We start from the raw sequence: 21061 nt of genomic DNA on the forward strand, positions 1-21061 counted from the left end.
TCGTTCGAATAAAACTAACTAAAAACTTGATTTGAAATAATCTGAGCTGAGTTGACTCATTTTTGTAACCGAGCCAAACTAGATCCAAGCTTGGCTCGGGCCATGGCTCGGCTCAATCTTAAGTTCGTTTAACTTCAAAATCAAACTCGAGCCTAGTTGAACTGCTTCGTTTAATTTCGAGCTCGAACCAAGTTTAACTTCTTAGCACAAATAATAAGTTACTTTTGAACCCTAAAAATAAGAAAAATAATGGAAAATTCTCAAAATAAACATTTATGAAAACATATTTCTAGTTTTAGGTACTATTTGCAAAAAATTTCAAAAATAGGTATTATAAACTAGTCGTGACGAGTAGTTTGTAGAATTCAATTAGAACTTGCCACCTGTTTTTAAACTAACTGGAACGAGCACGTTTACTAATCATTTACTCGTCACGACTAAATAAGTTTCACGTCTCGTAATCAACCCCCACGGGTAATTCATAAGTCATTTAGTCGCGATGACTAGTTTACCCGGTTTACATTCCTTGCACGGGTTTAGTAGTTAACTCGTCGCGACTAGTTTAACCTTAATATCTACTCGTCGCGACTAAACGACTTGCGAATTATTTGTGGACGTTGATTATGAGATATGAAACTTATTTAGTCGTGATAAGTAAATGATTAGTGAACGTGCTCGTTACGATTAGTTTAAGAACACGTGCCAAGTTTTAATTGGTTTCAACAAACTACGGACTAGTTTATAATCCTTATTTCTGTAATTTTTTGCAAATGGTACTAAAAACTAAAAATTTGTTTGGGAATTTTCCCGGAAAATAACCGCATCTTCGCCGGCGACGACTGAGAGTTAAACCCTAGGTCCGCCGGCGGACAATCGCCACCGCCTACTTTCACAGGGTAAGGCCTAATACAAATTAAACTCTGTACGTAGATGAATTTGACAATCAGATATCAAATTAAGACTAATTTATAAGCTAGATTTTAGAGGTGAAAATAGTTAATTAAATCAATTGGAGTCAGATAGCTTGCGATTTAAGCTATCATTGTTGGAGTTTGACGCTTAGAACGGGTGACTGTAGGCTCTATTCTGTATTTTAATTGAACATGATTAACTATATGATGAACAAACTAGACATACATCTTGCTTTTCGAATATCCTGATATTTGTTTAGTAGATGTTACATTGATGATGAATTTGGAATATGCAAAGTCATTGGTAGCTTGGTGAGATGTGTATAGTGTATATGTATATATATATTTACATGTATGCGTCGTTTGAAAACGAGTAGATTGTTATATCTTTACTTTTCAGTCAGTTCAGCAATTTTGTTTGTAATCAAGTGAACGAAATTTGATTGCTCTATTGCGTAATTGTAATGTGAGGTTCTTATATTTTGTTGCTGCAAAACTAGACGGATATTCCAAAAGAAAAATATAGAAGAAAGTTTCCAGTCAAGTGTGCGTGTTCCACATCAGCCATGGCAGATGCACCTGTAAGCAACTCTTTTAACTTACACATTATTATGCACGTGTCTTGGTATTACGGAATATGTATATTATATTATATAAACTCACACAGTAAAGATGCTGACGATAGTTTTATAATTCAGGATGATAATACAGGGAGCCTTAAAGAACAATTAGCAAAGGTATTCGAGGTCTCACTGAAAGTCACTGCCCTTAGCGAGCCAGAAGTGGTGCCTTTAATTGCTCCGTGCTCCAGAAAGGAATCCGGTGATTACCAATGGTATAAGTTATTACTTCTCAGGCTTGTCACGTTCTAGATAATATTAGTAGTTTTGGATGCATCATCATTTGCATTGATTGATTGCTTTTTTTTAGAATGTTGGGTACTAATGCATAAAGTTTCGTTTATGTAATAGTAACAATGCGATGAGCTTATGGTCTAAAATAAAAGGCAGGGGTACAGAATTTAGAGGTCCACAACCTGTTGGACAGGTAATATTGTTTTCTTTTGAAAGTGAATTGTCATGTATGTTGAATGTATAGAGTAGAAAAGTATATTTTATGGTTAACACTAATTACATGGTTTTCTATGCTCTTTTTTAAAATGCAGGCGATTATGCGAAATCTTCCAGCAACTGACATGATAAAATCATGCTCTGTAGCTGGTCCTGGCTTTATAAATGTTAAGTTGTCAACACAATGGATAGCTAAGGTATATATATTTAACTTTTTGAAACATGCATTACTATATTAACCTAATTTTTGCTTACTTGAATGTTTTCATCGCCTTTTTTTTCTGCAGAGAATCCAGAAGATGCTGACTGACGGTATAGACACATGGGCACCAAAGCTTTACGTCAAAAGGGCAATAGTTGACTTTTCATCACCCAACATTGCTAAGGAGATGCATGTGGGTCATTTAAGGTCGACTATCATTGGAGAAACGATAGCTCGTATGCTTGAGTTTTCTAAGGTTGATGTGCTTCGCAGAAACCATGTTGGCGATTGGGACACTCAGGTATGTGATTTTTTTCTTTTCTAAATTTTGTATATCACGTATTACACATATATTTAATTGTTTTATTATTTGTGTAACTAAATAAGGCACATATTTATTATGCTACTTTTTTATTTTTGCAGTTTGGAATGTTGATTGAGTACCTATTTGAAATGTTCCCGGACGGGAAAGTTAATGATCAGGACATTGGAGAACTTGAGGTAACATAGTTTGCTTTGAATTATCTCTTAATTTTTTTTCTAATGAATAATATCTTATATATTGGACATGCCATTTGAATACTTAAGCTGATGTTATTCTGACTGAGTTGGCACTTTGATAGGTGTTCTATAAGGCCTCAAAACTGCAGTTTGACAATGATGCTAAATTCAAAGAGAGAGCTAAACAGGCGGTAGTCAGTCTCCAGGTGATTTAACCAACTTTGTGTAATAAATATTTGCAGATAATTAGTAATTTAGTGTATAAATAGTACTTTTAATGAACTTTGAAATAGGGTGGGGATGAAAAGTACAGGAAGGCATGGGCACAAATCTGTGAAATAAGTTGAAAGGGTTTTGAAAAAGTTTATCAGCGTTTAGGGGTGAACTTGGAAGAAAAGGTATTGTTTTTCTCTTTTCTAGATATAAAATTGGTACATTTGAATATATATAAATTAATGTGTTAGTGTTAAATTTTGTTAATTTCAGGGTGAAAGCTTTTATAATCCCTACATTCCTGGAACCATAGATCTTCTCAAGCAAAAGGGTTTAATTGAAGAATTTGAAAAAGCTCAGGTGATATTTATTGAAGGTAAAAAGAAACCTCTTGTAGTTGTCAAGAGCGATACGGCTTTCAACTATGCTTCAACAGATCTTGCAGCTCTGTGGTTAGTTTTCTTAAATAAAGTTATCTTTATTAACCTTTTATTTACCATTTAGTTAATATTTCATACTGTATGTAGGTACCGTCTTCATGTGGAAAAAGGTGAGTGGATAATATACCTGACTGATGTAGGACAGAGAGAGCACTTTGAAAAGTTTTCACTGTAAGTTACTTATACACAAAATGTGTTTATTACAGTAAAGTGAAGTTGAATATTAATGCAACTAAACAATTGTTTTCAGGCTGCGAAACGGGCAGGGTGGCTACCGACTGATGAGAACTTATACCCCAAAACAAGTCATGTAGGATTTGGTCTTGTTCTAGGTGAAGATGGAAAGAGATTTAGAACTCGTAATACTGAAGTAGTTAAGTTGGTTGATTTGCTTGATGAAGCTAAAATTCGTTGTAAAGCAACTCTTGTGGAGCGGGGTATAACCATATTTTGGTTTATTATTAGAATAGATCATAAACAAGATGAGTGAAGTACTTAATTTATTTTTTTAATATTATTAGGTAAGGCTGTTGAGTGGACTCCTGAGGAGCTTGAGCAAACTGCTGAAGCAATTGGATATGGCGCTGTTAAGTAAGACTCTCATGCTTTTTAATAAATAGTTACGGTTATATTCATGCTACCTATACCAATAAAATCAGTAGTGTTTTTTTTATGATGGACTTGCTTTAATAAAAAGTTTTTAACTTTTTTAAACGGAGGTGTAGATAAACACAAAACAAATTCCCCAGTCTTTGTTACCATCACTTTTTTGGTCAAATATAAAATATGCCACTTTTGTATTTGCTTAAGTTGATTTCACGTCATTGTGGATGTTAAAACCTACTGCAGTACCACAAATTTTCATGTTGCTTCTGCATTTTTTATGCCCCTCTCTCCGGAATGAGGGTCATAACTATTTGTGCAATTCCACTTTTAAGTTCTGTAAATGAAGCTGTATCATTTTGGTAGAGGTGCCAAATTGGTGGGGTCAAGCGTGTGTGTACCGGATTTTGGTTGTTTTTTCAATACATGTCCAAACAAAACGACTGGGTTGTTCGCAACTGTCTACACTTTTTAACTATTTTTTTAGTGTTATGAATCATTAATATGTTCAATAAGATGATAATCTATATAGTTAAACTAGGGTGTTTCTAGGGCTGTAAACGAACCGAACGAACACGAACAAGGCGTTGTTCATGTTCGTTCGTTAAGAAAATAACGTGTTCACGAACACTTACCGAACGAGATTTTGTGTTCGTGTTCGTTCATTAAGGAAATTAATGTGTTCATGAACGGTTCACGAACACAAATAAAATCGGCAGAGCCTAGATATTGAGACCGATGTATTCATCAATGTAAATAATAAAAGCCTGTAAACGAATCGAATGAACACGAACAAGGGCATGTTCGTGTTCGTTCATTTAACTTTAAAAGAACACGGACACTTAATCGAACAAATATTTATGTTCATGTTCGTTTATTTAAAAAGGGACATTTGTGTTTGTTTGTTTATAATGTAAACGAACAAAACTGAACAAAGATCGAACATACATGAACAAATGTAAATGAACACAAACAAACATAAACGAACTTAAATGAAAATACTTAAATGAACACAAATTAACAAATATAACCTTTAAGCAGATGACTTATCTAGATAATATTTAATTATTTTCTATTAATACATAAATGAACATATAATAAAACAGACATAAATGAACTTAAATAAACGAACATAAACGAACGTTCATGAACATAAATGAACGAACGGAACATGTGTTCATGTTCGTTCGTTTAATTAAACGAACACGATTTTTTTCTTCACGTTCGTTCGTTTATAAATAAACGAACATAAACGAACTTCCCGCCGAATGGTTCACGAATAGTTCACCGAACGTTCGGTTCGTTTACAGGCCTAGGTGTTTCATTCAAATAAATAGATTTAGGAGGTTTTAGTCATTTTGAAACACTTTTGGTGACTTTTGACCTGCTTGACTTCCATTTGACCCGCACCCATTTAAATTAGTTCAGTTTTTCCCTTTTGACCTTTTGGAGACGAATTACAATCCAAACCTACCAATTCTAGGCAAAAAGGGTTGAAACTGCCACCTTCAGTATTTGGATACTGCTATCGGTTCGTTTATTTCTGTTGTTTGACACTTTGACTAATTTTATTCTTAACAGGTATGCAGACCTGAAGAATAACAGATTGACCAATTACACATTCAATTATGATCAGATGCTTAATGATAAAGTATGTCTAATGATCTTCTCTCATTTCAATTTTGTTTAAATCAGCAACTTGTGATACAAAGTCATCATAAATTCATAGTTAATGTTAAAGCCCGTGATCTTTATTCTTTGATAAATAGGGAAATACTGCTGTATATCTGCTGTATGCGCATGCTCGAATATGCTCAATTATAAGAAAATCGGGTAAAGACATCGAGGAACTGAAAAGGGTAAGAGTTCCATTTTTAAATAGTTTTAATTTTAAACTTTGGATGTTAAATTTACGACTGAATCTAATTGCTTGAACAGGCAGCGCAAATAAAATTGGAGAAAGATGAAGAACGCAAGCTGGGATTACATTTGCTCCAGTTTCCCGAGGTAAATACAATCTTGCAAAGAAAAAACCGTTGTTCAAAGCATCTTTTTTCTTTGGGTGGGTTGGGTAACGGGTCAAAACGGTCAACATTTTATTAATGGTCAACCATACTATTTTGTTTCAGGTTGTTGAAGAGGCTTGCACAGATCTGTTACCAAATGTCCTATGTGAATACCTCTATGATTTATCTGAGAAGTTCACAAGCTTCTACTCTGAGTGCCAGGTATATATAAGTTATTTCATAAAATGTATTTGACTTATCAAGAGTGAACTATGGTTTTCGTTGACGTTGATAACATTGGGCAGGTTGTTGGGTCTGCGGAGGAGACAAGCAGATTATTGTTGTGTGAGGCAACTGCAGTGGTGATGAGGAAATGCTTTCATCTTTTGGGGATTACTCCTGTCTACAAAATCTGATTTCTCTTTTGCAATTCAACTCGATTAGTATTTTCGAGTCCTAAAACAAGAATACCACTCGTAAATAGGTGGGGTAATTTACATCCTTTTTTTTAACGGCTGCAACTTATATAAATAAATTTGTATATATAGCGACCATGTAGATATATCACATATTTAATATAATCATAGTTAGTATCATTTATTATTCGTCAATAAGCACATCAATTTTGAATTTTTGATATTTGTAGTTATTATTACTAAAGAAAAATTACAGAAAATGTCTTTTAACTATATACTAGTGGGAAACCCACGTAAGTATTTGAATTGGTATTTTCATCAATGATAGAATGCACACAACACTTACTAGTTCATGGATGAGCTTCGATCAATAAACCTGTACTTTGAAAAACTATTGCGACTCAAAATCTCGTTTATTGATATGATTTTGAATACATATTACAAAGATCGACATATACAACCCTGGCAATCCTAATCAATCGAAAATTCTTATTTGAATCAAACTAGGATAAAAACTAACTAAAAAAACCTCTAGCTTTATAAGTATGACAATTAACCCTCTGTACTTACACAAGATTCGTCTAGCAATACCCCCTAATCTTGCAATACCGAGAAGATCTCTCATCTCGATGATCTTTAGTCGCGGCATTGCAGAAGGCAATCATTAGTAAACATAAACCATCTAAAAACAATAATTGCCGTATTAATTGTTTATTGGATTACATCGAAACAGAAGGCAAGCGGGCAACAAGTTGCACCGCTACCCCTTTTTGAATCGCAAAACCCATTCTTTTAAAAACTATATTTGCTGATCTTGGAGTCATAACATTACTATGCATGACCCGCTGAACACGGGTAAGTAGCTCCACAGCTTCAGGCGCGAGGAAACCAAAAGTGTCAAAAGCAAAAGGAATAAATACATGTTGGTTGTCAAGACACGCCTTTTTATGTTTTGCCACCTTACGTGAAACAGCTTTTAATGCGGCTTAACTGACCGCGAAACCACTACTCCCTAAGCCCACCCAAGGAGAAACCCCTGTTAAATCCACACACACGTGTTTCCCTCCTATCCATCCAAACACCAAAATGTCAGCCGGTCGAATAGATGATCTTCCCTCCGACGGGTCAGTCAGGAAATTCACAGGTGCTTCTTTCTTAACAAAAATTCCAGCTCGCCTGAATATATCAAAGAGCACATACCTAATCAGACCGTGTCGGTACTTGAACCCCGGGAGCTCTTTACAGTGCACCGCATGCTTCCCATATGAGTCTAAACACGCTTTACGACAAACAGGACATATCTCATCAACCGGAAATAGAGGAATCATAAGGCGATACTTAAGAATACTACGATACTCCACTGGAGACATATGCTAGCCTAACCCATCTATAAGGATAGCAAGAAGAAAATCTTGAGCATGTGGTGCTTGTAGACACTCAAAAATGGCTTTTTGTCTGCTTGTCATGTTAAAGTGTGACTCCATGTCGTGAACAATTTTACTAAAAAGAGTGCTCGCCAATGCATGCTGGGCTTTAGAGGGGGCGGTCACTTCGTTAGAGAAACTGCTAAAATCGAAGCTTGGAATCATATCACGAAGACAAGCCAGAGCACAAGAATAATCAGAATCCATTCCACATATACCACTGTCTCGCAAAATGTGATCCTGAAGCACCCACGATTGGGCTCTCGAGGCCCCAAACGCATAAGAGGAAGCCTCTACTGTCGAATACAACCCCAAACCCCCATTCTTAATGGGTAAGGAAGCAAGTCGCCATTGGAGGTCTCCAAAGAAAGGACCTCCATAAACTACAATGTCCTCGATCGCCTCACGCAATCCCTTGTCAAAAAACACCGCTGCCTCCATCATGTGTACAGGTTGGCATGTTCTCAAACCGAAGAAAAGTTTAGCAATACCCATACATGATCGAAGCAAAAGTAACTCACTCTGCGGGTCACCAAGTTTTGGGAGAAGACGCATCAAATCAACAGCATTAGTAGCTCTCTTCTTTGCCAAACCCTTAATAAACCCGGTGTCTTTACTAACAACTCCCCCAAGAAGCTTCACCCCTAATAATGGTCTCCCGATGTCAGCAGGGAATAAACCGTCACGAGACTTCGTACCATCACAAGAAGGCCAAAATAGCTCAGTTTTCTTAATATTCAGTTCAAGACCCAAAGTTGGACCCGTCACCTTAATGATATCCAGCACTTTAGCCACCTCCATTGAATCTACAATGACTGTCCCATCATCAAGATACCAGGCATGAAGAAGAAGTTTGCAATTGTCTCGAATCTGATGCACAAAGGGGTGTAAAACCAAGGAAAAAAGGAGTGGTCCCAATGGGTCTCCTTGTTGAACCCCTGTGGTGGACCAAATATTATCATCCCAAAGATATAGTCTTGATGGCTGCCCATATAAAAATTCCACCCACAAAGAAATAGAAGGGCATCTGATCCTTACCTCATGAAGTAAAGCTGATCTATCCACCATATTAAATGCATTAGAAAAATCAACTGTAAGCATTGCAAGAGACCCATCAGTGTGGCGCTCACTCAATACTCTGTTGCCGCTATGTAATATGGCCTCCGCACCACCCGACACACCAACCCCAAACTGGAAATCATTAAGGTATTTGGTCATTTCTTTGCCAACCCCTTTCATAACCACCTTAGAAACCAAACGCCTCCATATAGTACCCACTGCAATAGGTAGAATCCCGTTGTCGGGTTTTAAAAGCGGTGTAAGAGGAGCAGACGCGACAAACTCTGCCAAAGTAGACGGACATCTCCCTCCTAACCATAAATTAACCACTGCAGTGATAGAACATATGAGGTCAGTGGCAATAGCCGAATCTTCTCCACAAAGAGCATCCAAAATATGTTGCGCTCTCAAACCGTCCCTACCACACGAAGTTCCTTTGTGAAACGATTTAATGCAACCAAAGACACTATCAACCTCTGCCACAAGAGAAGGCTCGGAATAAGTCATGTTCGGCATAGCCAGCGGCTTCTTGTACGGGTGTTTAGCTTCTAAAGCCTTTGTGGTATCAGAATTGTAAGGTGCAACACCAGATGAGCATAACACCTTTACTGCAGCAGTAAAGTGACCATCCGCAACTTTTCGAAGACACTGTTTAACGTTATTGTTGACAAGATCTCCATCCTTTTGAATATCCATGTCACCTTGGCCTAAGGACCTCAAACCAGAACCATTTAACAGATTTTTAATTAACATGGTAATACGGTCAACTTTCCCCCATGTGGCTAAAGAACTCATTATTGAATGATGTTGCATGGCTTTCCTATTCCCGGACTTGCTTTTGTGCCTATTTTTGGGTCTGAACACCTGTAAAGTGCAACGAGGAAGAAGTAACAGCCTAACCCACGCATCAACAGAATCTGGTTGAGCAACCACTTTATAGAGTGTTGTTTTCAAAGCTTGCGAAAAGGCTATCCGACAACTATGAGGGATACTCTTGACGGTAACGATAGGTGCCTTAAGTACACGATCAAGGAGGGAGACATCCAACACGAAGGACTCATGAACAGTTGTCTCGGGGCCCTTGATAAAAGGTTTCGAAATCCCAATAATGTGTGTATCCGAGTCAATTGCATGATCATTAAACTTCAAAATGCCATCAGGGTGATGACAAGCACGTTTCAAGCTCTGAAGGTTCATGCAATCCCCACACAACCATTGATCCAACACCTTCAATGTTTCATCCACTTTCAAAAACAAGCCATGGCTGTAGAGATCGCCTCCCGCAACACACTTTTACGTTCTTCTTTAGTAAGGTGTACACTCTTGAGATGAGAGATCAAACGAGAAATCCCCTTATTTCCGGCTCCACCATTCGAACAACAATGAAACGCACGGAACGGACACGGCCATGAGCCGTTCAAAGTAGAGGAATGAGTTGTCATAAAATATGACAAAACGATACTAAAACTTAAAAAGACATTTTCGAACACTTGGCGCGTAGTTATAAAGAAAACCCCGTTTCACATGATTGGAGGAAGACGATAGGATCAATGGCCGGTAAAGTCTTAGTGAAGATTAAAATCTTGAAAGACGGGGATTGTTTTGTGGGGGGTGGGGGGGGGGGTTGGGGGTTGGGGTTGGGTTTTTACATTTAATAGATTATATAAAAAGGTTATAACATACTAAATTCTCGCCACGCCCTTAACTAGATTTATTTTGCCCAAAGGCCAAAACCACTACTTTAATTTCCTAGTCCATAACATGGCTTCCATAACTTTCATCTTCCCAACTCAATACGCTCTATGAATACTAATTTTGGTCACAACTCTATCAACGGTAGGGGTGAGAAAACAAGTCTAGCCCGCCAAAACCGATCCGAACTCAGTTAATGGTAAAAACTAGACTCGGGAACCGAGCCTAATGTTAATTCTCGGTTCGAGTCCTAGGCGGGTTTCTCTGGTCCTATAATAGACTTGTTTGTTAGAATTGGTCCTGTTTGTGCGGTGTCTGTTAGATTGTCTTGCTTTGAGATTTTTTTAGATGCACCGAAAAGACAGATGGGCCGATGGGGTAATGATTAAGCTTATGATGAAGTGTACTTTGGACTAAATGTTTTGCATTGGGCTTGCAATTTGGATAACATTTCTTTACTCAGAAGCAATACTTTAATTTAAATAAATTTACCTACTATAAGAGTAAAGACTAAAACGACAAACACTAACGGGGTAGGGGCACCATTCGGGTTCACTCACCCAATTAGTATTTAACCTTTGGCTACACCACCCATACCAATTCGGGTAGGGTTTGAAAGATGTTTAATCGGTAACTATCAACCAAACAAAAAAATGAGAGATAGAGACGTGTGTGTGGAGAAGAGACAGGTGGTGTTAAAATGGTTTGCGGTACTTGAAAGATGAGCGGTGACACCAAAGATGGGTTTCAAGGGTAGTTTAAAGTAGTTGATGAGTAAAATGAGGTGACAATATATGATTGATGGAGTTATAGGACACTCTATAGAACCCCCCCCCCCCCCCCAAACAACAACAAAATGACCAAACTCAAACCCATCTTCTTTGAGTTTTGGTTTCGTCTTCCAAATCGTGGATTGTGTACCAAAGTCAAGAACCAAAATGAACAAATTTGGAGAGTTTACCCTAATCGATTAAATGGAGCCTACTAATGATTTGTGTATTCAAAATTTTAAATTTTATTCTTTTATAACAATCTTGATGGAAAAGGTTATTAAAGAATTTTTGTTCCCAAATTTGGCAACATGGATAATTTTGGGAGCAGCGTTGTAAATCAGGTTTATTATATTGGTTTCGTGCAGTTAAGGTCGCGTTGTTTGCATAAAATGGTGACGGTGGGCGACGGGGCGGCAACGGTGGTTGGAGGTGATATAAGAATTAAAAAAATGAGCGGATGAGATTAACTTGTGGTGTTTTATGGGAAATGAAATATGGCAACATGTAACATTCGTTACTTTTCAAACCCGAAAACCCGACCCATTTCAAAGTTTCGGTTTTGTTTATATATATATATATATATATATATATATATATATATATATATATATATCTTATTATATTCTCAAGTTTCGTGTCACATATTTATTTGACATTCGTCAATGTTTATTATTTCTAATTGTTATTTGAATCATATTCGTTAAACCGACTCGTGTCATCTTTTAAATGCATTCTTGTTCGTCGTGCAATCATTTATTTAATATTCCCGCTTATTTAGGTTTCATTTTCCATTTGTTTTATTAGATTAACGAATTCCCGGAATTTAAAGTCTTCTATTTAAACAATATCCAAGTGCACGGGTACCTTACGAAAAATTTATCAAAATTTAGAACTTACTATTACATTTTTATAATATCTAAAAGTTCAAGGTCCCAACTACAAATTACACTTTAATTTAGTTTTGAAAAGAGCTTGGAAGTTCAAGGGCCAGAATGTAAATTTAATTAAATTATATTATTATTATTATTATTATTAAAACTCAGCTGTCCTACCCCTTAAATCATGTTTTCCCGGCGAAGTTTCCGTCACCGGAATCCGGCGCCGGCAAGTTTCAAAAACCCGTCAATCACGCGTCAAAACTTAATTAAAACCCGCAATGACTTTAGACAATAACGACAATTCAATATTCATCGTTAATAATACGTGTCAACGTCAAATAAGGGCGGATTAATTTCCGGAATCCGCCGGAAATTACGAACACCCATTAACGATCAGTTAAACATCATACGTTCTAATTTAATCTATAAATACGAAATTCATAAGCTTAACATACCACAACCATCATTTTGATAAAATATACTCTCTAAGCTATCTAATTAATCCGTCAATACCGTTTTCCGGCGAGTCTCTTTCTCCGTCAACCCGTAATGTATCAGGTAAATAATTCATGTTTTTTTTATTTTATTCTTGGTTCATCAATAAACAAAACCCCCAAGTTAATTTGATTTAAACAGTGAACGGATTAGACATATTGAAATCTAGGGTTTATAGGTGAAGATGATGAACTTGATTATGCATACTTATATATATTGTTTTGACCTCATACCAATAATCTTAGGGGTTGTTTCGTTTAAATAAAATTGTAGCGGAAGACTTGGTGAACTATCGTTAATTTGTTTGTGCCGGTGACTGAGTGAACTAATTTTATGATGTATTTTGGTTTGTTATAATAAAAGTTTGTTTTGAGATTAAATAAAATTCTAATGGAAGACTTGGCGAACTATCGTTAATTTGTTTGTGCCGGTGACTGAGTGAACTAATTTTATGATGTATTTTGGTTTGTTATAATAAAAGTTTGTTTTAAAATATATTTTGGTTGGTTATAATGAAAGTTTGGTCATTCAGTACATTTATTAAGAGCTCTAACTAAGTAGATATTTCATTTAGCTCGAAATAGTTCATAGGGGTAAAATAATCATTCTGCACAGCATTCAGATGTCTATCCAAACAACACTTATTGGTTCAGCACTTAATGGTTCAGAGTTTTTTAATCATTCAGACCTCTTACCGGTTCAGCACTTGCTAAACAGCCCCTTAGTTAGTGCAGATGGTAAGGTGTGTGTATGGGTGGAGAGACCCGGGTTTGAACCGGGTATGCTCCTTTTAATTTTTGTTTTAATTTATTTTATGATATCTTCTTTATTTGTAAACCAAATTAACTCTATATAGTAATTAAAAATTATTAAATATCAAATAAAATTTTTCTAAGTTAAATAAAATTATTTTATAAATAAATTTTATCATTTTCATCCAAAACCCCAACTTTTTCATATTCATTAAGTTCATGAACCCCGTTAATATTATACTATATTTATTTTCCATTTCGTTCACTTTATAATTTTTCTTGTTAATATTTATAAACGCTAAAATAGTCGTTTTAAGATAAAAATCCGTACTTCGTAAATATAATAAAATTCTCATATGAATTATTAGACGAAATAATATTTAAATAATACAATTCGTTAAATCATTAAAATTAGATTACGATTCGTTAGCCTTAACTCGTCAACTTTAAACTGTTAATTTAAAACCCGTTCAATGTAAAACCGTAACTCTCATATCAGTATTAAAGTTATAATATTAAAAAAAAACATTAAACTTTCGTTAAGCTTCGTATAATATTAAAATAATCCACGCCTTAAAGAAATAAACGCCATCTTTAGCCTATTAATTAACCCGTATAATCACGTTAGTTAGTCTTTAAATTTTTGTATTTATTTTCATTTATAGTTCGAGAAGTTCAATAGTTTTGGATCCTTTAACGCATTTTCGGTTTCTTCGGTTTCGTTATCGTGCCTTTGGTTTATATTGCAATATTTATCTTCGATTTCAAGGTGAGTTTTCTTACCACCCCTTTTCAATGTTTTCATATTTTGGGGTAGCATATGTATCTATTACAAACTCAAGTATTATGATTTCGATTACAAACTACAATTCACTATATGGACTTGTGTGTTACTTGATTACTTGCTCGAATTTATTTGCACGTGGTAGCCTCAATAAGTATGATCATAGGCCCCCTTTGCACTCAGGTCCATTGTATCGAGTGGAAAAGGGCCTCATTATCCGAGTATGTTGGTTGTTACCAACTGGAAAGGACCTTACTTGCACGAATACCCGGGTACGTTGGTTGATACCAACTGGAAAGGACTCTACTTGCTCGTTTATCAATTGTCCATGAATTGTATGATCTTTACGTATTATATCAAACTGTGGGAATCTCACCAGCTATGTTCATAGCTGACTTTATTTTATACATATGTTACAGGTGTAAATATACGAGGATGAAAGTTAGAAGACACATAACATGCCTATAGGATATTCAAAGAATAACTTAGCATTTGTTTATTTACTTGTTACAACTTGTATTATTTGATAAACTCGTGTTACATAAAGATTTAAATGAAATAGTGTTATTATGGTCACCTAATAGTGTCACGTGTGTTTGAGCAATTTGTACGTCACACTTAGGCGTTTCCGTTTTAGCCATGGTGTTACATAACAGGTAGCTGACAATTGAGACACGATACACGAATACATGACACACACTTGCATGGCTTTAACAAGTATCACGTATGGGCTTAACATGTTTCGTGTACTTTATAGGTAGACACGAATCGACCTGCTAATTTTCGTCTCTAAACAGATAAAATACCCGTATACCTGTTAAGTACCTGATTTGATTTTTTTTATAAATAAAAACATATAATAATATAATATTTTAGATAACCTAAATAGTTAACCATAAATTTTTATATCAAACAACTAAACACGATGCATATCATTACCTCTCCACATATTTGGTAGTCGCAATCCTTCGATTCTCCGGTACACCTCTCCACATCTCCCTTTCTCTGATAGTTCGGCCTCCTTGCTGTTGCGGCGACGTTAACAGGCTCGTATTTTATCGTGTATACATGGTATTAACAGGTTCATATTCGTGTTCGAGATACAGGTACACGATAAGTTTTCGTGGCGTGTACATGTATACATGTTTCGTGTTCATTTCTTCTTGTGATCAATAGGCGATTCTATTCCATTGGCCGACAATTAAAAATCTGAAAGTGGCAGTTAGTAGTAGTACAGGTACCATACGTGTAACATACAATTGTTTTAAAAAAAAGTAATATGAAAATTAAAACCCTAGCTAGCTAACGCCTCGATGTTTTTAATCGAAAAATCGTTGTTCCCCTCACCTCGCTTCTCTCTTCTCCGCCCACCACAACCGCCGTGCCGGAATCGTAAGTTCAAACTCTTCTCCGCCGCTTGTATTAACTCAGTATACTAATTTCAGTTACTGTTTGCAATTGGACTCGCATAGCTTGCGATTTAAGCTATCACTATAGGCTCTATTATTGTCGCTTGCTTTGCTTCCATTTCGTTAGGTTTAGTATATCAGTTTCAGTTACTGTTTGCATTTGGAGTCAGATAGCTTACGATTTACGCTATCATTGTTAGCATTTCACCGTGATGTCAATTAATGCTCGATTGAAACACATAACATATTAGCGGTGTAAATGAGCCGAGCCGAGACGAGTTAAGCTTGTTTGGACTTCCATTTCTAAAGCTCGAACTCTGCTCGTGAGTAGTTTTTCAAGCTCTGGCTCGATTAATATTTATTACTGAATTTATTAATTCTAACTTCGTATATAACATAAAAATCATATATATTATTATAGTTATTTATATTATATCATAGTTTTATGTATGTTGAATATATTATATAAAAACTTGTATAAATGATAGGCTCCTGAGCCGGCTTGAGCTCGATAAGTAAAGCTCTGGCTCGATTAAGCTTGGCTCGATTTGAGCTTTTTTGCGAGTCGAACTTGAGTAGCCCATGAGCGGCTTGGCTTGTTTACATCCATAGCTGCGAAGCTCGTGATATGATGAACAAACTAAACATACGCGTTGCATTATGGATATTGAATTACATGATACTTGTTTAGTTATTGCTACGTTTGACTAATTTGCGTAATTGTAATGTGAAGTTCTTATATTTTTGTTCCCGCAAAACTAGACAGATATACTGAAAGAAGCATATAAAAGAGAGTTTCCAGTCAAGTGTGTGCATTCCGCATCAACCATGGCAGACACAGCTGTAAGCAACTCTTTTAACTTACACATTTTCATGCGCATACCATCTTGTGTGTGTATCGAAAGTCGAAACTAGTTTTTGAAATACATAAGAGGAATAAATCCAAAGGCGTAAAATTTGGAAAAACATTCTGTATATATATTTATAAATTCACACAACAAAGATATTAATGATAGTTTTGTATTTCAGGAAGATAATACCGGTAGCCTTAAAGAACAGTTAGCAAAGGTATTTGAAGTCTCACTCAAAGTTACTGTCCCTAGTGAGTCAGAAGTGGTGCCTTTAATTGCTCCGTGCTCCAGAAAGGAATCTGGTGATTACCAATGGTATACGTTAATTCTCGTGTTTGCACATAGTTTATATTATTGTTTCTATATTGATATAGCAATCATTACCTTTTAGGCTCTTAACATGCTAAATAGTATTAGTAGTTTTGGCTTGTTTATCATTTGTATTGCGAATGTTGGGTACTAATGCATAAAGTTTCATTTTTGTAACAGCAACAATGCCATGAGCTTATGGTCTAAAATAAAAGGCAAGGGTACAGAATTTAAAGGTCCACAACCAGTTGGACAGGTAATAATGTTTTTTTGGTGAAAGTGAATAGTCATATGTTATGAATAGTGTAGAGTTGATTGTATTCTAACACGAGTTATATATGATACTTCTAATGTGTAGGCGATCATGAGAAATCTTCCAGCATCTGACATGATAGAATCATGCTCTGTAGCTGGTCCGGGCTTTATAAATGTTAAATTGTCAACACAATGGATAGCTAAGGTATGTATTCTCAACCTTTTCAAACTTGCATTACAATCTTGATCTAAATTTTTGTTTACTTTAATTTTGCTATTGTTTTTTTCTGCAGAACATCCAGAAGATGCTAACTGATGGTATAGACACATGGGCACCAAAGCTCTCTGTCAAAAGAGCAATAGTCGATTTTTCATCACCTAACATTGCTAAGGAGATGCATGTGGGTCATTTAAGGTCAACTATCATCGGAGATACGCTAGCCCGTATGCTTGAGTATTCTAAGGTTGAAGTGCTTCGCAGAAACCACGTTGGGGATTGGGGCACTCAGGTATGTGAATATTTGTTATTTTAAATCTTGTATATCAGTATTGTGGGAACCAAGAAGCACGCGGTATTACAATTTACACATATATGCTATTTTTATTTTTTGTGTAAATAGATAATACACACATTTTCATTGTATTATGTTACTACTTTTTGCAGTTTGGAATGTTGATTGAGTTCCTATTTGAAAAGTTCCCTGATGGGAAAGTTAATGATCAGGATATCGGAGAACTTGAGGTAAGATAGTTTGCTTTGAACGTACAACACTTTTGAATTTTGATTTTATATGATTTCTATGTGATGGCTTCTTATGCTGTTAACCTTTTGTTTCAACTACACTTTTAATTGATATCAATATAACATGTACAATAAACATTTTGATAGGTGTTCTACAAGGCCTCAAAACAACGTTTTGACAGTGATGCTGCATTCAAAGAAAGAGCCCAACAGGCGGTAGTCAGTCTCCAGGTAAATTAGCTAGCCTTGTGGCCCACAACCATTAAGAAATAACGTAGGTAATTCAGTGTATAGATGGTGTCTCCTTTCTTATACGTAATTTTATGAACTTTGAAATAGGGTGGGGAGGAAAAGTACAGAAAGGCCTGGGCACAAATCTGTGAGATAAGTCGAAAGGGTTTTGAAAAGGTTTATCAGCGTTTAGGGGTGCGCTTGGAAGAAAAGGTATTGTTTATTTCATTTCTGAATATAAAATACACATGTATTTGTATTTTTGAATTTATGAGTTAGTGTTTGATTTTATTGTTTTCAGGGTGAAAGCTTCTATAATCCCTACATTCCTGGAACCCTAGATCTTCTCAGGAAACAGGGATTAATTGAAGAAAGTGAAGGAGCCCAGGTGATCTTTATTGAAGGAAAAAAGATACCTCTTATAGTTGTTAAGAGAGATGGAGGTTTCAACTATGCTTCAACAGATCTTGCGGCTCTCTGGTTATTACATAAAGTTTTTTTTATTAGCTAGCGATAGATTTAACTTTTCAATCAATATTTCGTGTTGGATGTAGGTATCGTCTTAATGAGGAAAAAGCTGAGTGGATAATTTATGTGACTGATGTAGGCCAAAGAGAGCACTTTGAAATGTTTTTCACTGTAAGTCACTTTACACAGAAACAGTTTATTGTAAAGATAAAATTGAATTTTGATGGAACTACATTCTCTTTTGCAGGCTGCTAAACGGGCAGGGTGGCTTCCAGCTGATGAGAATTTATACCCTAAAACAAGTCATGTAGGATTTGGTCTTGTTCTTGGTGAAGATGGAAAGAGATTTAGAACTCGTAATACTGAAGTAGTTAAGTTGGTTGATTTGCTTGATGAAGCTAAAACTCGTTGTAAAGCAGCTCTTGTGGAGAGAGGTATAAACCATATTTGGCTTATTTTAGGCTAATTTATGAATAAGATGGGTTAAGTTATTCATTATCTTTAATTTTATTAGGTAAGGCTGCTGAGTGGACCCCTGAGGAGCTTGAGCAAACTGCTGAGGCAGTTGGATATGGTGCTGTTAAGTAAGATCCTCATGCTTTATCATAAATAATTATAATTATTGTTAATAAAATGATATAGATGGTTTTAGTAATTTGAAATACTTTGGTTGGACTTTTGACCTGCTTGAATTAGTAAACCCATTTGACCTGTTGTTTGACTAATTATATTCTTAACAGATACGCAGACCTGAAGAATAACCGATTGACCAATTACACATTCAATTTTGATCAGATGCTTAATGATAAAGTATGTCTCACGGTCTTTTCTCATTCAGTTTTGTTTAAATCGTCAGCTTGTGATACAATGACATGATATATTTTAACTTAAAGAACCCTCTTCAAATCTATGCACGCCATTCTTGTTTCTGAGCTGCTCATATTCTTTGATAAATAGGGAAATACTGCTGTATATCTGCTGTATGCGCATGCTCGAATATGCTCAATTATAAGAAAATCGGGTAAAGACATCGAGGAACTGAAGAGGGTAAGAGTTCCATTTTAATAGTTCACTATTTTAATTTTTAACTTTGGAATCTTGAAGCGGATATTGGATGTTAAATTTACGACTGAATCAAATTGCTTGTGACAGGCTGCACAAATAAAATTGGAGAAAGATGAAGAACGCAAGCTGGGATTGCATTTGCTCCAGTTTCCCGAGGTAAATACAATTTTGAAAAGAAAAACGAGTGAAAATGATCAGCATTTAATTAATGGTCAAGCATACTATTTTGTTTTTCAGGTTGTTGAAGAGGCTTGCACAAATCTGTTACCAAATGTCCTATGTGAATACCTCTATGATTTATCTGAGAAGTTCACAAGCTTCTACTCTGAGTGCCAGGTATAGATAAATTATTTTATAAAATTTATTTGACTTATCAACAGTCAACTATGGTTTTCGTTGACGTTGGTAACGTTGGGCAGGTTGTTGGGTCTGCGGAGGAGACGAGCAGATTATTGTTGTGTGAGGCAACTGCAGTGGTGATGAGGAAATGCTTTCATCTTTTGGGGATCACTCCTGTCTACAAAATCTGATATCTAATTTTACGATTTCGACCCTGAAGAATTTTATTTAAGTACCATACGCCCTTGGAAGGTTGTAAACGTTCTTATGGGTCTTTTTTGCTGTTGTTTGTGACCTTGGGATTTGACTAGATTATGATTGCAACAGGCTAAAAGTTTTACATGCTTGTCTATTTTAAAGATTGATTCTAGTAGATTATTTGGTGTCAAGTCAATTCAAGTCTCGTTCGGGTTGACCTAGTTTGTCTGTCATGTTCATTTTCGGGGCCAAGCAAACGTGTCTATAAACAAAGCATCAAATTGACATGGAAAAGCCAAAAAGAAAACAAATAATTTAAGCTGCTACAAGCTGAAACCAAATAATTTGTTTGTTTTTCTTTACTTTTTTTTTGTTTTTTATTTATATCTCGAGTTAAATTTTTTTTATTATTTTTCTTAATTTTTTTTGAGGAGCCTTTTTTAGTCCACAAATATTTCTCATTTCTCACTTTTGTCTCCTATTTTAACCTAACCAATAGTCATAATATGTCCAAGTCCAAGCATTTTATTACCGGTTTATTACAAATTAATTGAGTATACCTACTCATTACATATCCAACTATCCCTTAATTCTAATTCTAGTAATAATGAATCAAATATTCGGCCATTCTAGTTTTTTTAAACGATCACCAAATAAAGTTCAGCTATTTATGATAACCTACTTATAAAAGGCGACCCATACGCCCGCAATCGCAAATAACGCTGGGTGGTTCAAGCCCGCCATCTCCTTTTCCAAGAAAACATGCCGTTGGAAGGCTCGCTGTGGTAAAAGATGGTTGGAATCGGATTCGAGCTTGAAACCTCACATTCAGTCCAAATATCAGTTACCCTCCAATATTAGATTATCAGTCGAGTTAAAACTCATCGACGGCCTTTGTAGTTAAATGGCCAATATTATTCTCTCTCTCTCTCTCTCTCTCTCTCTCTCTCTCTATATATATATATATATATATAT

General features: G+C 35.7%; 1 protein-coding gene and 1 pseudogene across 2 annotated transcripts; both read left to right on the plus strand.

Annotated features, from left to right (window-relative positions):
- Window positions 1-1417: 1417 nt before the first annotated feature.
- LOC143575029 (arginine--tRNA ligase, chloroplastic/mitochondrial-like) lies at window positions 1418-6456 on the plus strand (annotated as a pseudogene). The gene is made up of 17 exons (XR_013142698.1): window positions 1418-1492; window positions 1610-1746; window positions 1883-1958; window positions 2077-2178; window positions 2269-2484; window positions 2607-2684; window positions 2807-2890; window positions 2978-3082; window positions 3171-3349; window positions 3425-3542; window positions 3588-3774; window positions 3859-3928; window positions 5522-5591; window positions 5710-5799; window positions 5879-5947; window positions 6070-6168; window positions 6252-6456. The product of XR_013142698.1 is annotated as an arginine--tRNA ligase, chloroplastic/mitochondrial-like (transcript).
- Window positions 6457-16441: 9985 nt separating this feature from the next.
- Window positions 16442-20240, plus strand: LOC143575028 (arginine--tRNA ligase, chloroplastic/mitochondrial-like). The gene is made up of 17 exons (XM_077059496.1): window positions 16442-16471; window positions 16658-16794; window positions 16969-17044; window positions 17147-17248; window positions 17337-17552; window positions 17708-17785; window positions 17933-18016; window positions 18125-18229; window positions 18318-18496; window positions 18571-18655; window positions 18732-18918; window positions 18999-19068; window positions 19225-19294; window positions 19442-19531; window positions 19637-19705; window positions 19787-19885; window positions 19969-20240. The coding sequence occupies exons 1-17, from the start codon at window positions 16457-16459 to the stop codon at window positions 20077-20079; spliced, it is 1773 nt and encodes a 590-aa protein (XP_076915611.1). The 5' UTR covers window positions 16442-16456; the 3' UTR covers window positions 20080-20240.
- Window positions 20241-21061: the final 821 nt, after the last annotated feature.

Source organism: Bidens hawaiensis, unplaced genomic scaffold (assembly GCF_021521415.1).
Source record: "Bidens hawaiensis isolate Kalapana, Puna unplaced genomic scaffold, B.hawaiensis_p1.1 tig00027287_1, whole genome shotgun sequence".
NCBI lineage: Eukaryota > Viridiplantae > Streptophyta > Magnoliopsida > Asterales > Asteraceae > Bidens > Bidens hawaiensis.